The 23,226-nt window shown below is 39.8% G+C and overlaps 1 protein-coding gene across 5 annotated transcripts in view; it reads right to left on the bottom strand.

The window, feature by feature from the left end:
- The window catches only part of FRMPD4 (FERM and PDZ domain containing 4), an 881,306-nt gene that overhangs the window by 166,170 nt on the left and 691,910 nt on the right, over nt 1-23,226 (bottom strand). For all 5 annotated transcript variants that reach the window (XM_047843671.1, XM_047843668.1, XM_047843672.1 and 2 more), the window contains one exon: nt 21,956-22,072. In XM_047843671.1, the coding sequence (XP_047699627.1) occupies nt 21,956-22,072 (117 nt within the window). The remainder of the gene's footprint in view (nt 1-21,955; nt 22,073-23,226) is intronic.

The following is a 23,226-nucleotide window of genomic DNA, read 5'->3' as shown; positions in this document are numbered from 1 at the left end:
ACCATTTGTTGAATGCTCTTGATCCACTTGTCAAACATTATCTGACTATATAAACAGGGATTCATTTAAAAGCTCACCATTCTGTTCCATTGGTTTATGTGTCTGTTTTTATGATGGTACCATACTGTTTTCGTTATTAATGCATTGTGATATAGTTTGACATTAGGAAGTGTAATGTCTTTAGCTTTGTTCCTCTTTCTCAAGATTCCTTTGGCTACTTTGGTGTGTTTTGTATTTCTATACCAATTATATGATTGATTTTTCTGTTCTTATGGAAAAATGCCATTTAAATTTTCATAGGAATTCAATTAAATCTGTAGATTGCTTTGGGTAGTGTAGACATTCTAACAATATTAACTATCCCAGTTAATGCACAGGATATACATTTCCATTTATTTGTGTCTTCAACAATTTCTTTAATCAAAGTTTTTGTTAACATATTTTTTTAACTCCTTATTTAAATTTATTCCTAAGTATGTTGTTCTCATTTGCTTTTTCAGATAGTTTATTTTTAGTATATAGAAATGCAACTGATTTTTATATATTGATTTTATTTTCTACAACTTTACTGAATAGATTTATTCTTACAGTTTTTTTTGGGGGGGGGGGCAAGGAGGTCTTTAGGGTTTTCTCTATGTAAGATCCTGTCACCTGCAGACAGAGACAAGTTAACTTCTTTTGCAAATCGGACACCTTTATTTCCTTTTTTGCCTAACTACTATGGTGAGAACTTGAATACTATGTTGACTAGGAATGGTAAGACTAGGCATATTTATCTCATTGCTGATCTTAGAGAAAACCTTTCGGCTTTTCATCACTGAGTATGATGTTAGCTGTGGACCTGCCATATATGGGCTATGTCATGTTCAATTACATTCCTTCGGGGGGCCTGCGTGGTTAAGTTGGGGATCAGTTAAGCCTCTGACTTCAGCTCAGATCATGATCTCGGGGTTCCATGGATTCAAGTCCCAAATTGGGCTCTCCATTGTCAGCGCAGAGCCTGCTTCAGACCATCTCTCTCTCTCTCTCTCTCTGCCCCTCCCCTCCTTCTCGCTCTTTCTCAGAAAGAAATATTAAAAAAAAAAATAATAAAGCACATTCCTTCGATACTTAGCATGTTGAGAGCTTTTATAATGAGAGGATGCTGAAGTTTATAGATGCATTTTAATCTATTGAGTTGATCATATGTTTGATATTATCCATTCTTTTAATGTGTTGTATAATGTTTATTGATTTGTGGATGTTAAACCATCCTTGCATCCAGAGATAAATCCCAGTTGGTCAAGGTGTATAATCTTTTCAATGTACTAAAATGCAATTGTGTTCTTAACTTCTCTAACAGAGAGTTCATTGTGTATAAAAGTGAAACTCAGGGGCGCCTGGGTGGCGCAGTCGGTTAAGCGTCCGACTTCAGCCAGGTCACGATCTCGCGGTCCGTGAGTTCGAGCCCCGCGTCGGGCTCTGGGCTGATGGCTCAGAGCCTGGAGCCTGTTTCCGATTCTGTGACTCCCTCTCTCTCTGCCCCTCCCCCGTTCATGCTCTGTCTCTCTCTGTCCCAAAAATAAATAAACGTTGAAAAAAAAAAAAATTTAAAAAAAAAAAAAAAAATAAAAGTGAAACTCATTGTTGCATACTGATTTGTCTCATGATATGCAGTTGAATTAGATTTGCTAGTATTTTCTTGAGGACTTTTAGAATCATGTTGCTATATTCTCTTCTTGTAGTGTCCTTATCTGGCTTTGGTGTGAGGGTAGTGCTGGCCTTGTAAAATGAATTTGGAATCCTTTCCCCTTGTTCAATTTCTGCAAGAATTTGAGAAGGATTTGCATTAATTCTTCTTTAAACATTTGGTGGAATTGATCACTAAGCCTTCTGGTCCCAGACTTTTCTTTGTTGGGAGGTTTTGAATCAATCTTCTTACTCATTATTTGCCTATTCAGATTTTTTATTTCTTGAAGATTGTTCTGGCAGGCTGTGTGTTTCTATCCACATGTGCTACGTCATTCAATTCATCAGTATATAAATGTTTAGAGTAGTCTCTTATAATCCTCTATGCCTCTGCAATTATCAGCTGTAGTGTCCCATATTTTATTCATTATTTCCTTCACTTGAGTCTTCTTTTTCTTTTGGTTATTCTACCTAAAGACTTCTCAATTCTGTCCATCCTTCCACAAAACAAAGTCCCAGCTTCGTTGATCCTATCTATTGTGTCTCTAGTCTCTATTACATTTATCTCTCCTCTAGTCTTTACCATTTCTCTTCCTCTGCCAAGTCTGGGCCAAGCCCAGTCTTCTCATCCCTCGTGGCATAGTCAGCTTGCCTATTTGAAACTTTTCTTATTGTTACAAACTTCCCTCTTAGAACTACCCTTGTTGCGACGCACATGTTCTGTCATGTTGTGTTTCCATTTCTCCCTATGGCAAGATACGCTTTTGATTCATTCCTTGACTTACTGGCTTTCCAGGAGTGTGCAGTCCATTTTCCAGACATTTGTGAATTTTCCCATTTTCCCCTGCTACTGATTTCTAGTTTCATACCACTGTGTGGAAAGATACTAGATATGATTTCAATCTTTCCAGTTTTGTCAAGACCTATTCCACAGTCCAACTTTTGATCCATCTTGGAAAATGCTGCATGCATGCCTGAGAAAATATACTCTGCTACTGCTGGATGGCACACAGCGCATGTCTGTTAGGAACACCTGGTCCGCTATTAAAGTCTGCTATTTCCCCATTAATTCTCTGCCTAGGTGATCCATCCACTGATGAAAGTGGGTCATTATAATCCCCGACTATCACTGCATTATTCTCAGTTTCTCCCGTAAACTCTGTGCATTTCATGTCAACTGGGATGGGCTAGGAAATGCCCAGATAATGGCTAAAATTATTTCTGGGTGTGTCTTTGATGATGTTTTCAGATGAGATAAGTGTTTTGATGCCAGAAGTTCAATTGGTAGACTGCATCAAGAAAATCATCCTAACCAATGCAGGGAGGCATGATCCAATCCAGTGAGGGCCTGAATATAACCAACAGGGGAATAAAGGGCACATTTGCTGTCAGTGCTTGAGCAGAAACACCCATTTCTCTTCCTGTCCTTGGACGTTGGCATGCCCGTTTGTCAGGCCTCAGGTTCACAATGGTACTTATTGACTCAGTTTGCCTGGAACTAAAATTGCACCATTGCTTTCCTGAGTCTCCAGCTTGCAGATAACAGATCGTCCTATGAGTTCCATTTCTCTGCAGACTGCTGATTAATATATTTACTAATATCATGCTTTATTTGGAAGTATGTATATTTCAAAAAGACAGGTAGTAGGAAAGAAAAGTACAGATCCTATGTCTCAAGGCACCATTCCCAGCGATGATATTTAACTTGAAGTCTGTAGGGAGAGCCCGCTTTCTTACTTTTTCCCCAACTCGTTCTCTTCCCAATGAAAATAATAATAATGATGATGATGATAATACTCATCATAATAATGTTAACATGAATATTTCCTATTCATACCATAAAATGAATAAGGCATTTAATCTTCTTAATATTCAGTGAAATATGAGCTACTATTATGCTCTTTCGACAGATGCGTAAAAGAAGGCAGGAAGATTATACATCTTGTCGAACATCATAGGACCAGAAAGTGAAATGGAAGATTCAGCGCCAGCAGCCTAACTCCAGAGGTTACACTCCTAACCACCAAGGTTTCCTCTATCTTAGCTTTCTTTCCCCCAACTAATAAAAAACCCTGTATAATAACATTAATTGGAAGTCACTTTCCTATCAACGCAACTAGATGGAATACAAAAATCAAGTCTTGGAAAGGATATGGCAAGGTAAACCAAAAGAGTCTCTGAGGAGATCAAGGAAATATACACAACCTTACCACTAAACTTGTCTCTTGTTTCCTGAGAGACCATGAGGATCTAGCTTACAGACTATTAATGTTTAATTTATTTATAATTCTAACAACCTCATTCAACTGGCTTCCTAGTCGTTAGGAGATTATAAAGTATAAATTGAAAGGGAAGCAGGCTGTAGGATATTTTGGGGAGGAGCTACTATTCCCATGGAATGTGGGAATCCTCCAATTTAGAAAAGAAAAGAAAGGAAATAAAAATGCAATAATGAAACCTAGAGAAAACAGATAATCAGCAAAACCATCATGGGAACATTTAGATCTAGGATCAAAACTAACCCTCACTACGTTCTTTGAGTTTATCTCATAAGGGCGGCTCAGAAGAGCTTGAAAGGAAGGAACTGTTTACTAGGCACGAGGAAATCTTCATGTTCAAGCAATTGCTATAAAAAAAATTCTACAGTTTATAATTTTAATCTGCTGGTATTAGGACAAGTGAGCTTTGTGAAGAGCACACAGTTTGATCCCTATTTGATACATACATTATTGCCGATGAAGGTGAATCTCACCTAGTCCTTCACCGTCCTGTCCCTCAGTGGCATTTTGACCCTGTTTGAAAATTACACCAGGGAAACAACGATTCATGTGCACCACCCAATCAGGTGTCTTTTATCATGAACCACCTCAGATTAGAGCCCCTACAATTGGAGCTTAGCCAAAGAACCACATTGTGCTTGAAATCTAGCTTTCTTGCAGGAAAGCTTGAATAATATCACAAAGGTGCCACAAACTGTACACAAGAGTGCAAATTCTGTGCCATCATAATTCACACTGAGAGCCCCACAAGTTGGTTGAGGCAGATATTTTTTACAAGTAGGAGGGACATAAACAGTGAACAAATTTAAAAAGTCATTATATGTGCTAAAGTATTTGGACTGCAATTCAAAGGCTGCCAAAATACATCTGACCAAATCATTCCACGGTTGCCAATTTTAGTTTTAAAACAGATCATTGCACTCCTACAGCACCAATGCTATTCCAATGAAGTTTGTTCGCTCCCAAGCCTGTTTTCTTTTCATCTTCCTCCAGAGATCCAGATAAACCCTCTCCTTGTAGGAAATTAAAAGCTTCCTTGACTTTATTCTTCCTCTGCTCCTTACTGTTCAGCTCTATCTCCAATTCCTCTCTCTCCAGTGTCACCCTGTGACACTAAAGTACTTGAAACCCACATTTTGAATACTTATTTCGATCATTTACATAATGGCCCTCTGATCAGTGACTGGAAAATAAAGCCATTAAGAAATAGATCTTTCTCAAGACAGCTGGAGTCTACTAAATATTTAAGCCAGACAAAAAGACATGTGTAAAAGTGAACAGAAACAGGAGATCGATTGCATTGCAACCCGACAATAGTTTGAACCTAAGTCTCTAATTTGTACCTGCAGATTTGAAGATATCCCTTTAATTTCCAATAATGGTGGAGAAGAGTCATTCTGCCTAATATTGAACAGTGTATTGTCCTGTCTGTGCCAAGTGTTCTATGTCAACCAAAAGTTATGACAATTCAGTGCACGAGGTAAAAGAAAAAGAGATTGCGTGACCTTCCAGACGCCTTGCTGCAACTCACACAGAAATGCCTTTGTTCAAGAGCTAAAAGGCATTTGGACAGATTATCTTGAACAGGGAATCTGCAAGCTCCAGCCTGTGGGCCAAATCCTACCAGCCATCTGTGAGCTAAGATGGTTTTACATTTTTAAATGGTTAAGAAAAAACAAAGTATGACATTTCATGATAGATGAAAATTATATGAAATCCAAGTTTGAGTATCTGTAAAGTTTTACTGGAATATGGCCACATTCATTTATTTAAGGTCTATGGCTGCTTTCATGCTATCATGGCAGAATTGAATAGCTGCAGGGAAACCACATGACCGGCAAAGGAAAAGTAATTCTAATATGGCCCCAGTACAGAAATTTGTTGACCCCTGGTATCAGCAGAAAATGACCCTTCTCCCGACTGGTACAGGCCGGACTGACTCTACTTACACTTCCAGGGCAAGCCCTGTTGGTTGTAAGCCAACCAGCATTTCCCGTACCTCCACCCATTGTGATTTGCTGAAAGGGGATTGTGCGTGGCCTCCACCAGTTCCAGCAGTGAGAGCCCAGGGGTTGATTTGCAGAATGTGGGGACACAGCTTATCTCTCTCTTGTGGATGGTGAATGCTAGTACCGGAGGGGACTGGATTCAAGAGAAATGAAACTGGAGGGTGAAGACAGAACAGAGAGAATTCAGAGATGGGGAGCAAAGCCCTGATACCTCTGTGTGCTCCTTAAACCTCTTCCGAAGCTGGTGCTAATACTTGGTATAGATTTTTTTTTTTATCATGGAAAAACCATGTATGGTGAAACTTTCCATCTTGAACATTTTAAAGTGCACAATTCACTAGTGTTATGTATATTTACATTGTTGGGAAACAGTTCCAGAATTGAGACACCATTCAGAACTGAATATATATACTCATTGAAAAACAACTCTCTGTCCTTACCACAGACAGTAGTAAACACTATTCAAGTTTTCTTAAGTTTATTTATTTATTTGAAGACAGAGAGAGAGCAAGAGAGAGTGCAAACAGGGGAGGAGCAAGGAGGGAGAGAATCCAGAGCAGGCTCTGCACCGTCAGCATGGAGCCCGATACGGGGCACAAACCCAGGGATCATGAGATCATGACCTGAGTGGAATCCAAGACTCAGACGCTTAAATGACTGAAATACCCATGGGCCCCATATTTACAAGTTCTAGCTTTATTTATTTTTTCTCTTCTTCTTTTTTCTTTTGTTTTGTTTTGTGGGTAGCAGCCCATTTGTTATCCAATCTGTTGACATACAGTTGTTGAAAGTATTCTCTAGTATTCCTTTTCATTTCTGTGACATTGACTCTAATGTCACCTCTTTCATTTCTGAGTTTATTTATTTAAGCCTTCTCTCCTTTTTACTAATCTAGATAAAAGCTTGCCAATAACATCGATCTTTTAAAAGTAGCGCGACTTTGGTTTTATTGAATTTTTTCTCTTGGTTTATTATTTTCCATTTCATTAATCTGTGGTGTCATCTTTATTATTCGCTTCCTTCTGCTAGCTTTAGGATTAATTTGTTCATGTTTTCCTAGCTCATTGAGGTGTAAAGGTAGCTTATTGATTTCAGAATATTTTCCTTTTTTTTTTTTTCAGTATATATTTTCAAGCTATAAACTTCCCTGTTAGGTCTGCATTCATTGTATCACATAAGTTTTAATACGTTGAGTTTTCATGTTTAACTTGTCAATCTGTATTTTATAATTTCCCTGGATACATTTCCTTTGACCAATTAGTTGGTTATGTGCACTGTTTAATTTTTACATACTCCTCAGTCTCCCAGTTTTCCTTCTTTTGCTGATTTCTATTTCCATTCCATTGTTATCTGAAAAGATATTTTGTATAATTGCATTCTTCTAAAATTTATTGCGAGTTCTCTTGGGCCTAACATATAGTCTATCTTGGATAATGTTTGAAAGATTCCTTAAGAATGTATATTGTGCTGTGGTTGGGCACAATATTCTGGTTATGACTGCTAGGTGCAATTACTGTTTCCTTATTTATCTTCTTTCTATCTATTATTGAAGTGGGCTATTGAAAGTCTCGAACTATCACTGTGTTGCTATATATTTCTTTCTTGAATGCTGTCAATGTTTGCTTCATATATTTAGAAGCTTCCATGTTTGTTACATAAATACTTGTAATTATTACATCTTCTTGGACAATTGTCATTTTATCATAATATAATATCCTTCTTTGTCTCCTGAAACACTTTTGGACTTAAAATCTATTCTGTGTGACATTAGGATGGCCACTGCTTCTCTGAGTACAGACTGCATTTAAGTTTTCCCCATACTTTCACTTTATCATTGCATCAAAAGTGAGTTTCTTACAGACAGCACATACTCAGAGTCTGTGTTTCTAAAACACCTTCTACCTATGTTTTTAGTTGGGGAGTTTAATCTATTTGTACTTTTAAGTAATTACTGGCATAGAAGGACTTAACTTTTGCTATATGAGCTGTATTTTTTTTAATCTCTCTTTCCCTGTTTTACTAGCTTCCTTTGTGTTTCATGGAGTTTTATACACGCATGCTTTCATTCCCTTCTTAATGCCATTTTATTATATATCTTATAGGTAATTTCTTTGTGGTTATCATTACAATTACATAAAACATTGTAATATTATAACATTCTATTTTAAACTCATAACAACCTGATTCCAATTGTATAAAAAAGCCACTCAATAGCTCCACCCTCTCCTGGCACATTATGTTATTGATGTTCCACATCACATCTTTACATGTTACATACTCATTTGCATAGACTTAGTGCTTTTTAAAAATGTTTTCATTATTTAAGTTCTATACAAGAATTAAAACCGAACTGATGCATGAAGATGACATTAAGAGAAGAAGCTACTTTTGTCAACATGCTTACCTTACTGGAGAACTTTATAATTTCATTTGACTTTTGGTTAAGGTTTAGCATCATTTTGTTTCACCTTGAAATATTCCTTTCAATATTTCTTAAAGACTAGGCCTTGTGGTAATGAATTTCCTCAGGAATTGTTTTTCTTAGAATGTCTTGATTTGTTCATTTTTGAAGGACAGGTTTCCTGGATACAGTATTCTGGTTGAAAACTATGTTTTTTATTTCAGCAATTTAAATGTATCATCTTGCTCGTTCTAGCCTATAATGTTTTTGCTGAACAATTCACTCATAACCTTATAAAAACTTCATTGTACATGATGAGGTTTTTTTCCTGCTTGTTAACACTTTTCTCTTTGCCTTCAACTTTTACAGTTTGATTATTATCTGACTAGCTGTGTGACTTTTTGAATTTATCCTAGATTAAAGTTACTTGAGGTTCTTTAATAACTATGGATATTTCTTTAAATTTGGGAAGTTTTCACTACTACTTGTTCACATAAAGTCCCGGCCCACTTCTGACCCTCTTCTCATTCTGGATTTCCAAAATGAATACAACGTTGCTTACTAGTGTCTCATGGTCTCTAAGCCTGTCTTCCTGTTTCTTCATTCTACTTTCCTTTCTTCTACTTTGACTCCACAATTTCAAATGTGTCTTCAATTTCACCCAGTTTTTTTTCTACCTGATCAAGTCTGCTGTTCATCTACTCTAGTGTTCTTTTCATTGCAGTTATTGTATTTTCCAACACCAGAATTTCCATTGGGAGTATGTCATAGTTTCTATCTCTTTATTGATATTCTCATTTTGTTCACGCAGTGTTTTCCTTGTTTCATTTAGCTGTCTCTATCTCTGTTCTCATTTAGCTCATGGCACATTTTATGACAGTTATTATGATATGTGAAACAAAGACACGCACATGAATGTGTATTTCATTAGAGCCAGTTTCTAGCATTTAATTTTGTTGTTACATTTGGCCCACTTTCCCTGTATCTTAGTATGCCACTGTTCTTTATTGTTGTTGAGAAGTGGGCATTTGGGGTGAAAAAAATCTCTTCCAGCCTTTATAGACGGGTTTTATCCAGGGAAATACTTCACTGGTCAGCCCGGATAGAGACCCTAGAATATTTCAACCATTTCCTGAGGATGTGTCTTCTCTGGACTTGTGAGTGTGATTTTTAAAGTCATTTTATTTAAAAAAAAATTTTTTTAGGTTTATTTATTTTTGAGAGACAGAGAGAGATCAAGTGCAAGTAGGGGAGGGACAGAGAAAGAGGGAGGCACAGAACCCAGAACAGGATCTAGGCTCTGAGCTGTCAGCATGAAGCCTGACTCAGGGCTCAAACCCATGAACTGTGAGATCATGACCTGAGCTGAAGTCGTATTTTTATCCGACTGAGCCAGCCAGGTGCCCCTGATTTTAGTCATTTGAAATTCAGGGGGCAGCTTGTTCTGACTTCTCAGAAACCCATGATATCTTGTTCCTCCAGACACCTGCCAATGGATCTGAAGTTCTAAGGGTCCATACCAATAGCATCTGTTTTCAAGAGCTTTCAAACAAAATCTTTAGTCCAATCAGCACTCCAAGTCAGGGGAGAAGGATTACAGTCCCCCAGGAAGCCCCAAGACAAGCTAGAACACTGGGTGCAAGGACTGCTCTGTTGTTTCTGTCCTGAGTAAGGATCTTTGGTGTAGGTGGTGTCTTGCTAGTTGCACCACAGTAGTTCACATAGGAGGAGGAACATGGACAGGTACGCACACGAACATGAATTTAACTATCTCTTTTGCTGAATTCTTTCTTTGCTTTACATTGGTCAGGGTACTACGACTTCTTAATTGGTCTCTACGACTCTCACAAAGGTATATTCCTCCATAATAGAAACACAGTTTCTCTGTGGGAGAGTGAGGTGGCAAAGCATCATGGACTGGTATCTTGTTGGCATCACCCCACTTTGAGTACTTCTTATATACACACTTATTTTAGACCACTTTGATAAAATTATAGAGTTCTCCTTTATGTGACATTCAGTTTTGTCTACTGTTAACATCTTACAGTAGCATGGGAAAATTTTCACAATCAGTGCACCAATACTGATATGTTATTACTAGTTAAAGCTCATATTTCATTCAGATTACCCGTGGCTTTACACCTAATGTCCTTTATCTGTTCTACAGTGCCACCCAGGGTATCACATCACATTTAGTCATCATATTTTCTTAGGCTTCTCTTACCTATGAGCGTCTTACCACTACCTTTTAGTGACATAAAACAAAAAATTCTTTTCATTATTAAAGCCAAATTTGTTAGGAATTTTCTGTTGCTCATAACTCACTAGATTCCCAAATTGCACTGTTTTCTAGTCCAAACACACTATTTTCTAATGACATAAGTGAGGCGAGGCCTACAGTCTCCAAATGATTACCCACCATTACACAACTAGTACTGAGAAGAGCTGGGATCCTAGCCCAAGAGTTCTGACCACCCAATTTCTGTCTTTTAGGGTTCTAATCCACTTGCTGATGGGATACAGTGTAGTTACACTACTTCCGAAATTCCCTTTCATTACATTCTGAATTTTGGATATTTGATAAACAGGCACACTATGATACGAATCAGTGACAAGGACATGATGACCTTTCAAGGTCTCAAGGTTCTTTTAGGAAATATAGGGCTTTATCTATGTGCTCAAATTCTGGTAGTGAAATTTATACAGCAGAATATTATTGGGATACTATGTTAACTGAGTTAACCATCAGAATTATTCCGAAGAATCTACTGAATATAATGCTTCAGAAAAAGTTCTATTCATGCATCCATTAAGTCACCCGTCTATCTACTTATATATACATACACCTAAACATTTTTCTCAAAAGTATTTATTGACTACCTACCAGGGCCCAGAAAAAATTCTAGGCATGCAACCCAACCCTGATTAACCTCCTTCATCTCTTGTAGGGGCACAGTCATGAGTTTCCAGTACTTTGAGGACTGAAATGAAATAGTATCAAGATATTGAAATCAAAAAAATCCCTTAAATGTTTTGTGAGTTCCAAGTAGAAATGTAGGCATGATAATGTGGGAAACTGAACTTTAATCATTGAGCTCAAAAAGAAGAACTAGCTGAGGAGACAAGAGAAGCAGTGAGTTTGCGGCAAAAGGAAGGGAATGATGTCACAGAAGCCAAGAGAATATCTTAGAACAGAACATCACCAGAAGTGAATTGGGGACTTTTATATGGGAGCATTATAAAATTCCTCAAGGAAAATGAGCAGTATTAGTTCAAAACACTATGGACAATTAACTTTTTCAAAATACAATGGGTCTGTTTCTCTGTGGACCACTAGTGACAAGTTGCTATGTAATTTTCACTTCCCTAATAATTATTTGCACTCGCTTTTAGCATTCCATTGTGACTGGGTTTTAGGTTGCTATTGTTGCTTTCCCTTCAACCCCTCCCACAAAGGTCTGAGTGGCTATGGGAGCAGCTGCAAACCCTGTGATCGGCTGGCCTCCTCTCCCTCAGCCCCCACCACGAGGAAGTGGAGAGAGTCATGACATTCTAACAGTGAAGGTTTTACTTCTCTGTTGAATTTTGATGGTGCTATTCCTACAACCCTACTTAGAGGTAGGTCACGAATGTGAGAGCTGTGCAAGAAGTCCTTACTTACAATAAATATACCATGGAACTTTGCATTACTAACAGTACCTGAGAAAAGGCACTTTACCAATGTCTACCATAAATTCCATTGTGCATAAAATAAATGGCAGCTTCCCATTTCACGGGAGGGTTGTAAAAATTTATCAGATAGTGAACTAGAAATAATAAGAATGGGGTCAAATGCAAGGTACTCTAGAGTGAGGGTGCGAAAAAATTCCACCCCACAAGACAAATTTGGCCCCCAGCTTGCTTTTGTAAATAAAGTTTTATTAGAACACAGTTTATTTATACATTTGTTTACATATCCATTTATTGACATATTTCTTATGGCTGTGTTCACACTACAATGGCAGGGTTGCATTGCTTTGAGTTGTGATAGCCACCACATTGCTTCCAAAGCCTAAAATATATATAATGTGACCTTTTACAGAAAAGGTTTGCTGATTTGGCCTACAGAAATAAGCATCGGGGTGGAGGAAGAAAAGTGTCTATCCTTTGGTGAGAAATCACATCATTAACAGGGCAGAGAGAGAACTTTCTGAGGGAGTCAATACCCAGAAGTAATCTGTCCTCTTTGCTAGGTATCTATTGAAAAGACCACATGAAGAAAATGATAAAAAAAAAAAATCAATAGGTGATCTTGGGAGGTGAGGGCTGAAGGCTAATCAGTCTTTAGCAGTTATAGCCTTCTAAGAAAAATGAATGACCAAGCAATCCTGTCACATCCTTTCTTACTTGTCTTCCTTCCCTGTATTGGCCATTGACCTACCGAAAATGAAGACAGAGAAGGAAAGGGAAAGATAGGGCAACCCATAGTTACATTTCCTTTCAGTTCTTCTTGACCTAAGACCTAGCCAAAGGTAGGGAGTTTGGGTCGAGTGTCCTCATACCGAGAAGTAAAAGAAAAACTCTTAAGTGAATTTCGTATACCATTTCTGCTTTTTGGGTTGGAATGAAACACATATAAACGTATAAGCCACGAAATACAAATTGTGTAATGTCAGTGATTCTGCATACGAGTGAAAAGCTCTTACATTTCCATCAAAAAGTCATCAGTAAGATTCATGCTAATAATTCAAAATTTTTACTTTTCCTTACATAGAATGGTGTCAAATGTAAAAGTAGGAAATACTGGCACACCACAGAAGGGAAAACCTAGAGATTTTAGTACCGTTATGAGCACATTTATCCAGCTCTTTGAGGGAGGGAGCTGATTTTCGGTCTGCAGTGGGTGCTGAAAATCATGTGTTTGGCCCTGTATACTCACGGGCATCTGTTAGATCAAATAGTCGTCTTAGAGAGTCTCTCGCGGCCTTCACCATCTGAACTGCCGATGCCCAGCCTGTGCTCCTGGAGTCACAGAGGGACATCCTCCATGAAACGGCAGAGTGACATGCCTACTCTGGACCCAGGCTCATCCGCGCGACCACCGGCACAAACAAGTACTGCCATTCGTCATCATCCGCCCAACTGAAGAGACTCTTCTCCAGAAAATGGCCGTTGATAACAAGGATTCATGGAGGCTTTGAGAGGAGAGAGAGGACAAGGGCGTGGCAGGGACTGTGGTTTCAAAGCCCTGAGGGACCACAGTGAGACTCTCCATAAGCAGCCGTGCTCTCCTGCTCTGATGCACACGTGCAGACCACAGGGAGAAGACGTGTGCCACAAAGGTCATACCGTGTTCCCTTCAGGTCAGCCAATTTACATGGCAGAAACACCCACACAGGCCACTTGGCATTTGGCACAGGCCAGAATCTCCTGCCTGGGCCCCGGCCTTAGGTGATGATATCAAAATTGCTCTCTGCGAGGGCTGGCTCAATCCCGAAAGAGCTCCAGAGGCCACTCAAAAGAATCAAGAGGTGGTAGCAGCCTCAAGCAACTATTTCAATTACAGGCTGTGACACAAACCTGGTCCTCCAGGTGCTCCTCCTTTTCACAGTTTGGCTGTCCCTGTGATCATGAACGGCCTTCGTGACCCACTTCACAGACATCCCTAGAGGCTGCAAAAACGCTCAGTAGAAGAAGGAACCAATCCTGTTCGCCACCCAACCTGCTGTCCCCAGCTCTGCTTGACTGTGTGTGTCCCAACTCTCCCTGTCATCAAGCGGCCCAAGGAAATTCAGGTCATTACAATACTTTGGCTGGGCTGGACAAAAAAAGCCAAGAGTTTGAGATATGTATGCACAAGTGATGGACAGATTCAGTAACCCAGCAAAATGTCTAGAACAAATGTACAGAGAAATCGAAACAGACTCTGATACAGGAGAAGCCTGCCTAGCGCAGCTCTGTGAGCCATATGCCAGGTTAGAACAGGAATGATAGCGTCATTTCGGAGGCTTCCTTTTAAAAGCACTTCCATCAACTCTGCAAACTTATCTTCCAGCTGGGAGCAGTAATTATTAACTCAGCAGATAGGTGCTTTGTCAGATTCGAAAGAAAACAAATCTGTTCCAATGGAGGGAATAAACAGCCCCTAATGTTCAGCCGGGAAAGCTTTTGCATTGACACGACATAATTACCTTTCATTGCATGTAATGATGTTATCACATTTAGTTTGTTCCTCCGATTCCAAAATTATAATATACCTCCCTCACTTAAATGGATGCTTGGGATCCTAAAGGAACTCATTTAACTAAATGGCATTTGCTCTTGCCATGAGGAAATTTTTTGCGTTTTATGAAGAATTCATTGTGTATACTTGGAAGCAATGTATTTTATTTAAGAATTCTTCATCAGAAACACAAAAAATGAGGCAAACTGTTTCTTCTCCAACATAATGCTAATTCGTAACTCTGAACAGTTGAAAAGTCACAACATAATATAGCAAGCCCCCTGAAATAAATCTCTCCTATTTGTATCCTTGGCACACCTTTAAATTTTCATAAAAACCTTGCATATTTCATTCCCAGAATCAAAGGGTAACAACTTGTGTAATCACTCAGATCCATTTTTCCTTTGTTGGATGTCGATTTTTAAAAAAATGTATGTGTATTTATTTTTTTGGGGGGGGGGAGCCGAAGGGCAGAGAGAGGGGGAGACAGAGGATCCAAAGCAGGCTCCGCGCTGTCAGCGCAGAGCCCAAAGTGGGGCTTGAACCCACGAACTGTGAGATCGTGACCTGAGCAGAAACCAAAAGTCAGACCCTTAACTGACTGAGCCACCCAGGTGCCCCTGTTGGAGGTCTTTTAATAATGCAGGATCAGTAAAGTAGGAAATTGACATCTATTTCAAATACACAAATATTACGGGGAATGGTGGGTACCACCACAATGTCCAAATCCGACTACACAACTTCATTCTTGTTGCCTTTCTATTTTTTTAATTTTTAGAGAAGGAAAAGTTTAAGAGAACTCTTAAAAGAGAACAGATTAAGGGACTTATCGACAGAATACGGTAAGTATTCTTATAATAAGACTCTCTTACGATATCTTGGGGTAAAAACAAAGCAAGACAACACCCAAAGAATAACATTAAAAGTACCAAAGAATGCCTGATAATCAATTGCTTCTTTCCTCTCAGGGACATGTGAATTATACTAAGTAGGTACAACCAAGGGGGATGATTCTTGGGTTCACAAGCACGGAGAGGTAAAAATAGGCTATTTCCATTTTCCAGGATGACAGAGTCCTATCATCATGGACGTGCTGCTTCTGCTGTGATTAATAAAAAAGGGAGGTGGGGCATGCAAACGGCTTTCATTTCCTCAGATTATTCTTTTGTGGAGCTAGACAAAAGAAGAAGAAAACAAAGCAGCCTCTCAAATGTAGAACTTGAAAACTCACTTCCTATCCCCTACATTTCGATCCCCAGACTCCAACGGGGCTGAGTCTTCATCATCGTCTACCTTGCCACCTGGTGTTCTAATACTTGTTTTGATCATGTTTTACTTACTCATTCAGTCTTCAAAAGCCAAAGTGCCAGATTTATGAGGCACATCACTGTTCCATGAAGCATCCCCAGCCACACAGTCCAACAGGCATGTTTTTGCTCCCATTTAACTCAAAAATGGTACATTACTAACACACAGGGCTCCCTTGTCTCTGTCATACATATTATGTGTCTCTAAGGAGGTTAAACAGATCTTGCTCACTTGAGAATGATGGCAGGCCTATCATGACCACCATACTCTTGAGATCCTGGAAGCTAAGAAATTGCCATACTAATCTTGGAATCTTCAGCATATAGTAGTGCTCAATAAATGTTTGGTGGACTTATGTGGGGCGGGCCAAGGAGTGCTTTTATAGGAAGCACATGGCCAGACAAAGAGGCTGATAGCCATTACTAAAGATGCTGAGTGGGGAAGGTATGACAGGGAAGGGTGGAGGTGAACTGAGCTGAACACACATCGATAGGGCTGGGTAACCCTAGGGGTGATGATTGAAGCTACATAACATAGGAGGTTTGGCATGGGTTGGACTCCATTACCAAGCCAAAACAACCGAGGTCTTATAGTCTGATGATGGGGACCAAATGCTGGTTGACTAGACACAGGATGTGGCAACCCCACTTCCTGTGAAACTCACCTTTTTTCATAAAAGTAGATTCCTCAATGTACCTTCACTATCTCACAGGTCAGGTGTCAAGGTTTCATGAAACCTTAGGTCTCCCAAGAATTTTCTAAACGTGGTTCACCCAAATGAGAACATATTTAGAGCAAAAGGATATAGTCTCAGTAATCATGTCGGAACAATACTCATAAACCAGGACCCTTCTGGGCAGACACGGTTGTACGCCTCTATATCCACACACTTCTATAATCTATACCTATATTCTATATCCATTTATATCTATATCCAGAACTACATCTTGTATCTCTGTACATCTGTATCAGTAGCTATGTAAATATCTATATTTACATCTACACCGACATATTTATTGATGCTGTGACTATAGCAAACATCTCAGAGTGCCTCATTTTCTGTGTAGGTCTTTCTCTTTCCGTCCATCTCTCCCTCTCTCACCCATTTCTTAACACAACAGTGTCCTGAGACTCTTCCCTTTCGATCTAGTTTCTCTCTCCCCGTCTGTCTCTCTCCTTTCCCCTGCTTTGTTCTCTCTCTTAAATGGTAATAATAAGCAACTGAGAAAGTCTTCTTTTACATCTCCCACGTTTATTTTTAAGTTTATTTATTCTGACGGGGGATGGGGGGGGTGGAGGGGCAGAGAGAGGGAGAGGGAGAGACAGAGAATCCCAAGCAAGCTCTGCAGCAACAACGCAGAGCCCAACGTGGGGCTTAAACTCACAAATTGGGAAATCATGACCTGAGCTGAAACCAAGAGTTGGACCCGTAACTGACTGAACCACCTAGGCGCTCCTACATCTCCCATGTTTCTTAAACAATATTCTCTGTTGCTCAAACCAATGTATTTCATATTTTTCTAAGAAGAGCAACAAACGTTGTCCTTTTTCTGATGCAGAGTTTGGTGTATTTGAACGTGCGATGTGTGGGGACTAGGTAAGCATGTGAAAAACTTTGGAAAGCAACATGTGATTAGTCTGAGTCTCCTTCTATCATCTGGAAAGGGGATCATTATTCGTCAATTAAATAAGTTCATGTACAGGAAAATGCTGCACATCAACAACCACTGCTGTTCATTAGAATCACCTGGGGAGTTTCTGAAACTCTATTTCTTGGCTCCACCCCAACATCAAGGAATATGCACTGAATGTTTGTGTTCCTCCAAAATCCATTTGTTAAAGCCCTAATCCCCAATAGAATTAGTGCCCTTCTAAGAAGAGACTTAGAGACATGATCCCTCTCTCTGTGTGTCTCTCTCTTACTGTCATGTGAGGGTACAGAGCAAAGGAAACTATCTGCAAGCCAAGCAAAGGGCCTTTACCAAGAACCCAACCAAACTGGCACACCGATCTTGGATTTCCAAGCCTCAAAAAGTATGCACATAAATTTCTCTCTGTAAACCACCCAGTCTGTGGTGTTTTATTCTAAAGGCCCAAACAGACTAGGACAACCAGGCATCAGCCGTTTCTACTGTTCCTCAAATTATTTCCATGTGCATAGTGACATTTAAAAAAAATGATTAACCCTATGTGTTACCAACTCTCTATGGAATTTAACTTCTTGGTCCTACCCTAAATAATTGGGGAAGGGAAAGGGAAGAGGAAACTTGAACACAGTTAACGAGCCGGGGCTATATTCTGAAGGACTCATCATGCTAGAAATAGCTCATTATTGAGCTAGAAGAATCTAACTTTGAACGTGTGAAGCCTGGTTTTTCCCATAGCTTTATTAATAACTTGAAAGAAGTTGTACCTCTGTCAAAACCAATTGTCTGATGTGGGATATCATTTGGATCCTAAGATAAAAAAAGGGAAGACATCTAATCTCTTTCAAAGAGAATATGTAAAAGAGTGAAAAATTAACTGCAAAGGTGATAATTAATAGTCACAGTTTAATTTTCAAATTGTTCTTTTAACTTAGAAAACTAACGAGTAGAGATATATTCCAAACTGCAAACCAGAGTGCCCCAGAAACTTTCGTAATTAGAGTATTTCTCTGTAAGGGATAAGAAAAAAACACCCCACCAGAATGATTCTCATTTATAAAACTCACTAGTGATAAAGAAAGAACAAACACTTTTGAAAGAAGTACTGTTCTTGACATGGGAAAACAATGAGTCTGAGAGACGTGTGGAAATTTACTTTTCAACTAAACAAACCCTAGAGATTTGAAAAAGTGACACTGGTGACATTGGTTTTCAGAGTTGCTATTTAGTAATCAGTGCAGGTGTCTTCCATTAAGTTGCTGATTTGCTCTTACAGGTTTTAACAGCTGGCATTAGGCCAGTGTAAATGTTAAATTTACACCTGGGCTTGCCCTTGAAAATGTCAATGACACCAAGGAAAAACGCATGTGGCCAGAGCTAGCTAGGATGTCTGGACTGTATAACCAATAGGCCTTGGTTTGACTTCACGTATATTGATCAAATGGTTCGGAACGTATGGGAGCCCGGATCTAGCGAGGGAAAAAGCAAAATCCATTTCCATCGGAAAAGTCTAAGATATACCTGCATACATGTATCATCTGTATCTTGTACGAAGTACATTTCTTTGGCAGAAATTTTTATGGTTTTGGGTCAAAGCATCCAGGCCACCTCAACTGAGCCAATTACAAAAATGTATAACCATGTTACAAAATAGATGGCACACTAGAATATGACAAAATATCATCTCTCCAGCAATAGAAGGGACTTGGGTGAACTGTACGAAATGAGCAATTCAGAATCTAGGGTATGTGCAAAATTGTTGGCCTTTCTGCCAGTCTTGGAGCTTTCTGGGAGATTCTACTACCATTCCACTACCATTTCCTGGGTAGTTTCTAGGGGAGCACATCCTCAGGAAAGCGTTGAAGAGCCAGAGGGCCACTGCCATAGGCTCCCTGAGGTGGGTCATGTTCAAGGGCCACTTCAATCTTCCCAGAAGGCAAGCCCCCCAGGAACAAATTGTACTCTGAAGGCACCACCTTTCCCCTTCGCAGGAAATTCAAAACAGAGGAGAGATTGCAACCACAGAGACCAAAAACCTGACCACAACATTCATGTGTTTTTCATGTAAATACCTTCCAATAATCACTGGGAGGTGCTAGGCTGTCCAACGACCAAATCCCCCAAAACAATCTTGGAAATATTTTTATCTTTATAAACATGATCCCGCACCTTGATAGTGACTCTATCTGCTTGTCAGTCCCCAGTAAGACTGACTAGAACAAAGAATGCAGCCCATGGTCTAAAAAAGTTTCCTTTGGCCTCCAATCTCTGCTCAGGTGTATTAGGCTAGGATCAACCATGCTTAATGATCTCACATCTATTTTTTTAATTCTGATATTTAAGAATATTTGGGGTACCTTGGTGGCTCAGTCGGTTAAGCGACAGATTCTTAATTTTGGTTCGGGTCATGACCTCGTGGTTCATGAGTTCAATCACTGGGTCAGGCTCTGTGCTGGCAGAGAAGAGCCTGCATGGGATGCTCTGTCTTCCTCTCTCTCTGCCCCTCTCTCACTTCGTCTCTCTCTCTCAAAAATAAATAAACTTAAAAACACAAAAAGAATGATTCACTTGGGTTGTAAAAGTAAGTGGGGTGATTGACTGCTTTTTTGATGAGTGCAATATAAGAACTCGTCTCCACTGTATATATAAACCACATCTTCTTTACCCATACTACTTGGCAATGAGAAAGAATGAAATCATGCCATTTACAGCCACGTGGATGGAACCAGAAGGTATTATGCTGAGTGAAATAAGTCAGTCAGAGAAGGACAGATATTGTATGTTTTCACCCATATGTGGATCTTGACAAACTTAACAGAAGATCATGGGGGAAGGGAAGGAGAAAACAAATAGTTACAAATAGAGAGGGAGGGAGGCAAACCAGAAGACTTTTAAATACAGAGAACAAACTGAGGGGGGATGGGAGGTGGGGGAGACGGGAAAGTGGGTGATGGGCACTGAGGAGAGCACTTGCTGGGATGAGCACTGGGTGTTGTATGGAAGCCAATTTGACAATAAATTATATTAAAAAAATAAAGATCAGAATAAAAAAAAAACTCATCTCATTCAATTACAAAAAACCAGAAAACTATAGTGACTGGTTCCTCCAAAATAGTTTGGTGGTTCCTCCAAAAGGTAAACATACAACTACCTTATGATCTGGTCATTTCACTGCTCGGTATATACCCACAAGAATGGTAAGCAGGGACTCAAACAGATACTTGTAAAGCCATGTTGATGGCAGCATTATTCATAAGAATCAAAAGGTAGACACCACCCAAAGTTCCATTGACAGATGAATGGTTAAACAAATCAGGTGTATCCATACAATAGAATACAGACAAAGGAAAATAATTCAGCCTTGAAAAGGAATAAAATCATTCTATACACTATACCATGGATGAATGTTGAGGACATTATGCTAAGTGAAATGAGCTACACACAAAACAACAAATACTTTAGGATTTCACATTATATGAGATATCTACAATAGGCAGATTCAGGCGTGCCTGGGTGTCTCGGTTGAGTGTTCAACTTTGGCTCAGGTCGTTATCTCGTGGTTCATGAGTTTGAGCCCCATGTTGGGCTCTGTGCTGCCAGCTCAGAGCCTGGAGCCTGCTTTGGATTCTGTCTCCCTCTCTCTCTGTCCCTCCCCTGCTTGCTCATTCATTCTCTCTCCCTCTCTCTCTCAAAAATAAACAAACATTTAAGAAAATTAAAGAAAATAGGCAGATTCATAGAGACAGAAAGTAGAACAGAGGTTACCAGAAGCTGGAAGAGGGGGAATGGGAAGTTATTTAATGGGTACAGAGTTTCTGTTGGGGATGATGAAAAAGTTCTAGAAACAGACAGTGGTAATGGTTGTATAACCTTCTGAATGTACCTAATATCACGGAATTATACACCAAAAAATGGTTAAGATGTTACATAAAATTTACCATTCTGTTATATGCGTTGTAACACACAAAAAAATATACCACAAAACTCCAAAACTTTAGCCAGTGTTAGTGTGAGAAACTTATGAGTCAACCAGTAACGCACACAATTCTTGCAGCTGATGTTTTAAGTTACGAATGAGCTAGTAACATTTCTGTCTTGACCATTTCTAGAAAGCAATTGAAATGCTACACCTCCATGTCACACTTTAGTTCTAGCCTCAGACAGCGAGTACAACTGGCCTCAGATTTACTACTGAACACTGTTTCTCCGTCCCAGAATGCCCTTACTATACCCCGACTTATTACTCTCACATGGCACACGACCAATGATGAAGCAACCTCATGTCGGAAGACATAGAAGACACAGGAGATTAAGATGCTTTGCGTAATGGCCTCCCAATGTCTCTGAGACCCTAATGCAAAGTTAAGTGACTGAGTCATGGCTTGAAAAAGAGACATGGAAAAAGCAAAGAGTTCACTGTTCACGGCGTCAGTTCTACCTACTTGATGAAGCAGTCCCGGCCATCCCGGTTCGCAGTCATCTCCCATCCATAGGGGGGTACCTGGTTCAAGCCCCAGGTTCCCGAGGGAGGTGGCCAGCCTGAAGACTTCGTCCTGTGGCTGGAAACAAAGAGAGAAAAAGAAGAGCATCATTCCACCTGACAGGTGAACATGTCTTTGGAAACAAACTCCAGGTGGAGCACAGCACTCGCTCCTTTCGGCTGCGGGCCGTGTCCTCACCTGGTTAAATGAATAATTATAAAGAACGTTTTTGTGACAGGTACCGCGCTCATCAGTTTTCTTTATATTGTCTTCCTTCCTTTGTCACAGACACGCTAGCAGCTAAATACATGCATTCCGTCACACGTATTCCATTGTACAGACGAGGAAACAACAAAAGGCTCAGAAAGATGAAGTAACTTGACAAGGACCTACTAGCCATTTTGAACAGAAGTTTTCTACACTTTCCATGGCACTTCACAACCCTGATACCATACATTAGGAAGCGCAGCACATAAATAGATATCCTGCCACAATATAAATACATACATGTGAGCACTGTTTTTATGGATTTTTTAAAAATTGTTTTAATGTTTATTTTTAAGAGCGAAGGAGAGAGACAGAGCATGAGCAGGAGAGGGGCAGAGAGAGAGGGAGACGCAGAATCCGAAGCAGGCTGCAGGCTCCGAGCTGTCAGCACAGAGCCCACTGCAGGGTTCAAACCCACGAGCCGTGAGATGACCTTTGCCAAAGGAGGACACTTAACCAACTGAGCCACCCAGGCGCCCCGGTTTTGATGGATATTAAGCACATAACACGAAGCCACAGTTTCCTGGACTCCTCTAACCAAAGCGCAAACTTTCCACTCATATAAACCACACACCAGTCAATGTGAGTCATAAAACTGGAGACAAACTCTCCATTTAAGTAAGTTGCAGTGGAGATCCACACATTAGCTTTGACACTTTCCAGTCCAAACCTTACATTTCAATCATCAGGAAAAGGGAAGGGTAGGCTACAGAGTATTTTCTACAAGCCTGCATTCCCAAAACAAAAGGGAAGGGGAAGTAATTGCATGTGATAAGCCCTTGTGACAGGCAGGGCTTCCACCATTTTCAAGGACATGCAAAACTGCTTTGGAGCAGAGCCATGGCCACGAAATACGTAGAGCCATTTTTGAGTCGACCAACATCCCTCCTCATTTGCTCCATTCACGCCACGTGAATTTCCTTCCTGGATGACCGAGAAGATTGGGGCACTTCCAAATCGCAAAC

This window comes from Prionailurus viverrinus, chromosome X, assembly GCF_022837055.1.
Source record: "Prionailurus viverrinus isolate Anna chromosome X, UM_Priviv_1.0, whole genome shotgun sequence".
NCBI classification, from domain to species: Eukaryota; Metazoa; Chordata; class Mammalia; order Carnivora; family Felidae; genus Prionailurus; species Prionailurus viverrinus.
Note: the sequence above shows the minus strand (reverse complement) of the source record. Positions and strands in the feature narration are given on the sequence as shown.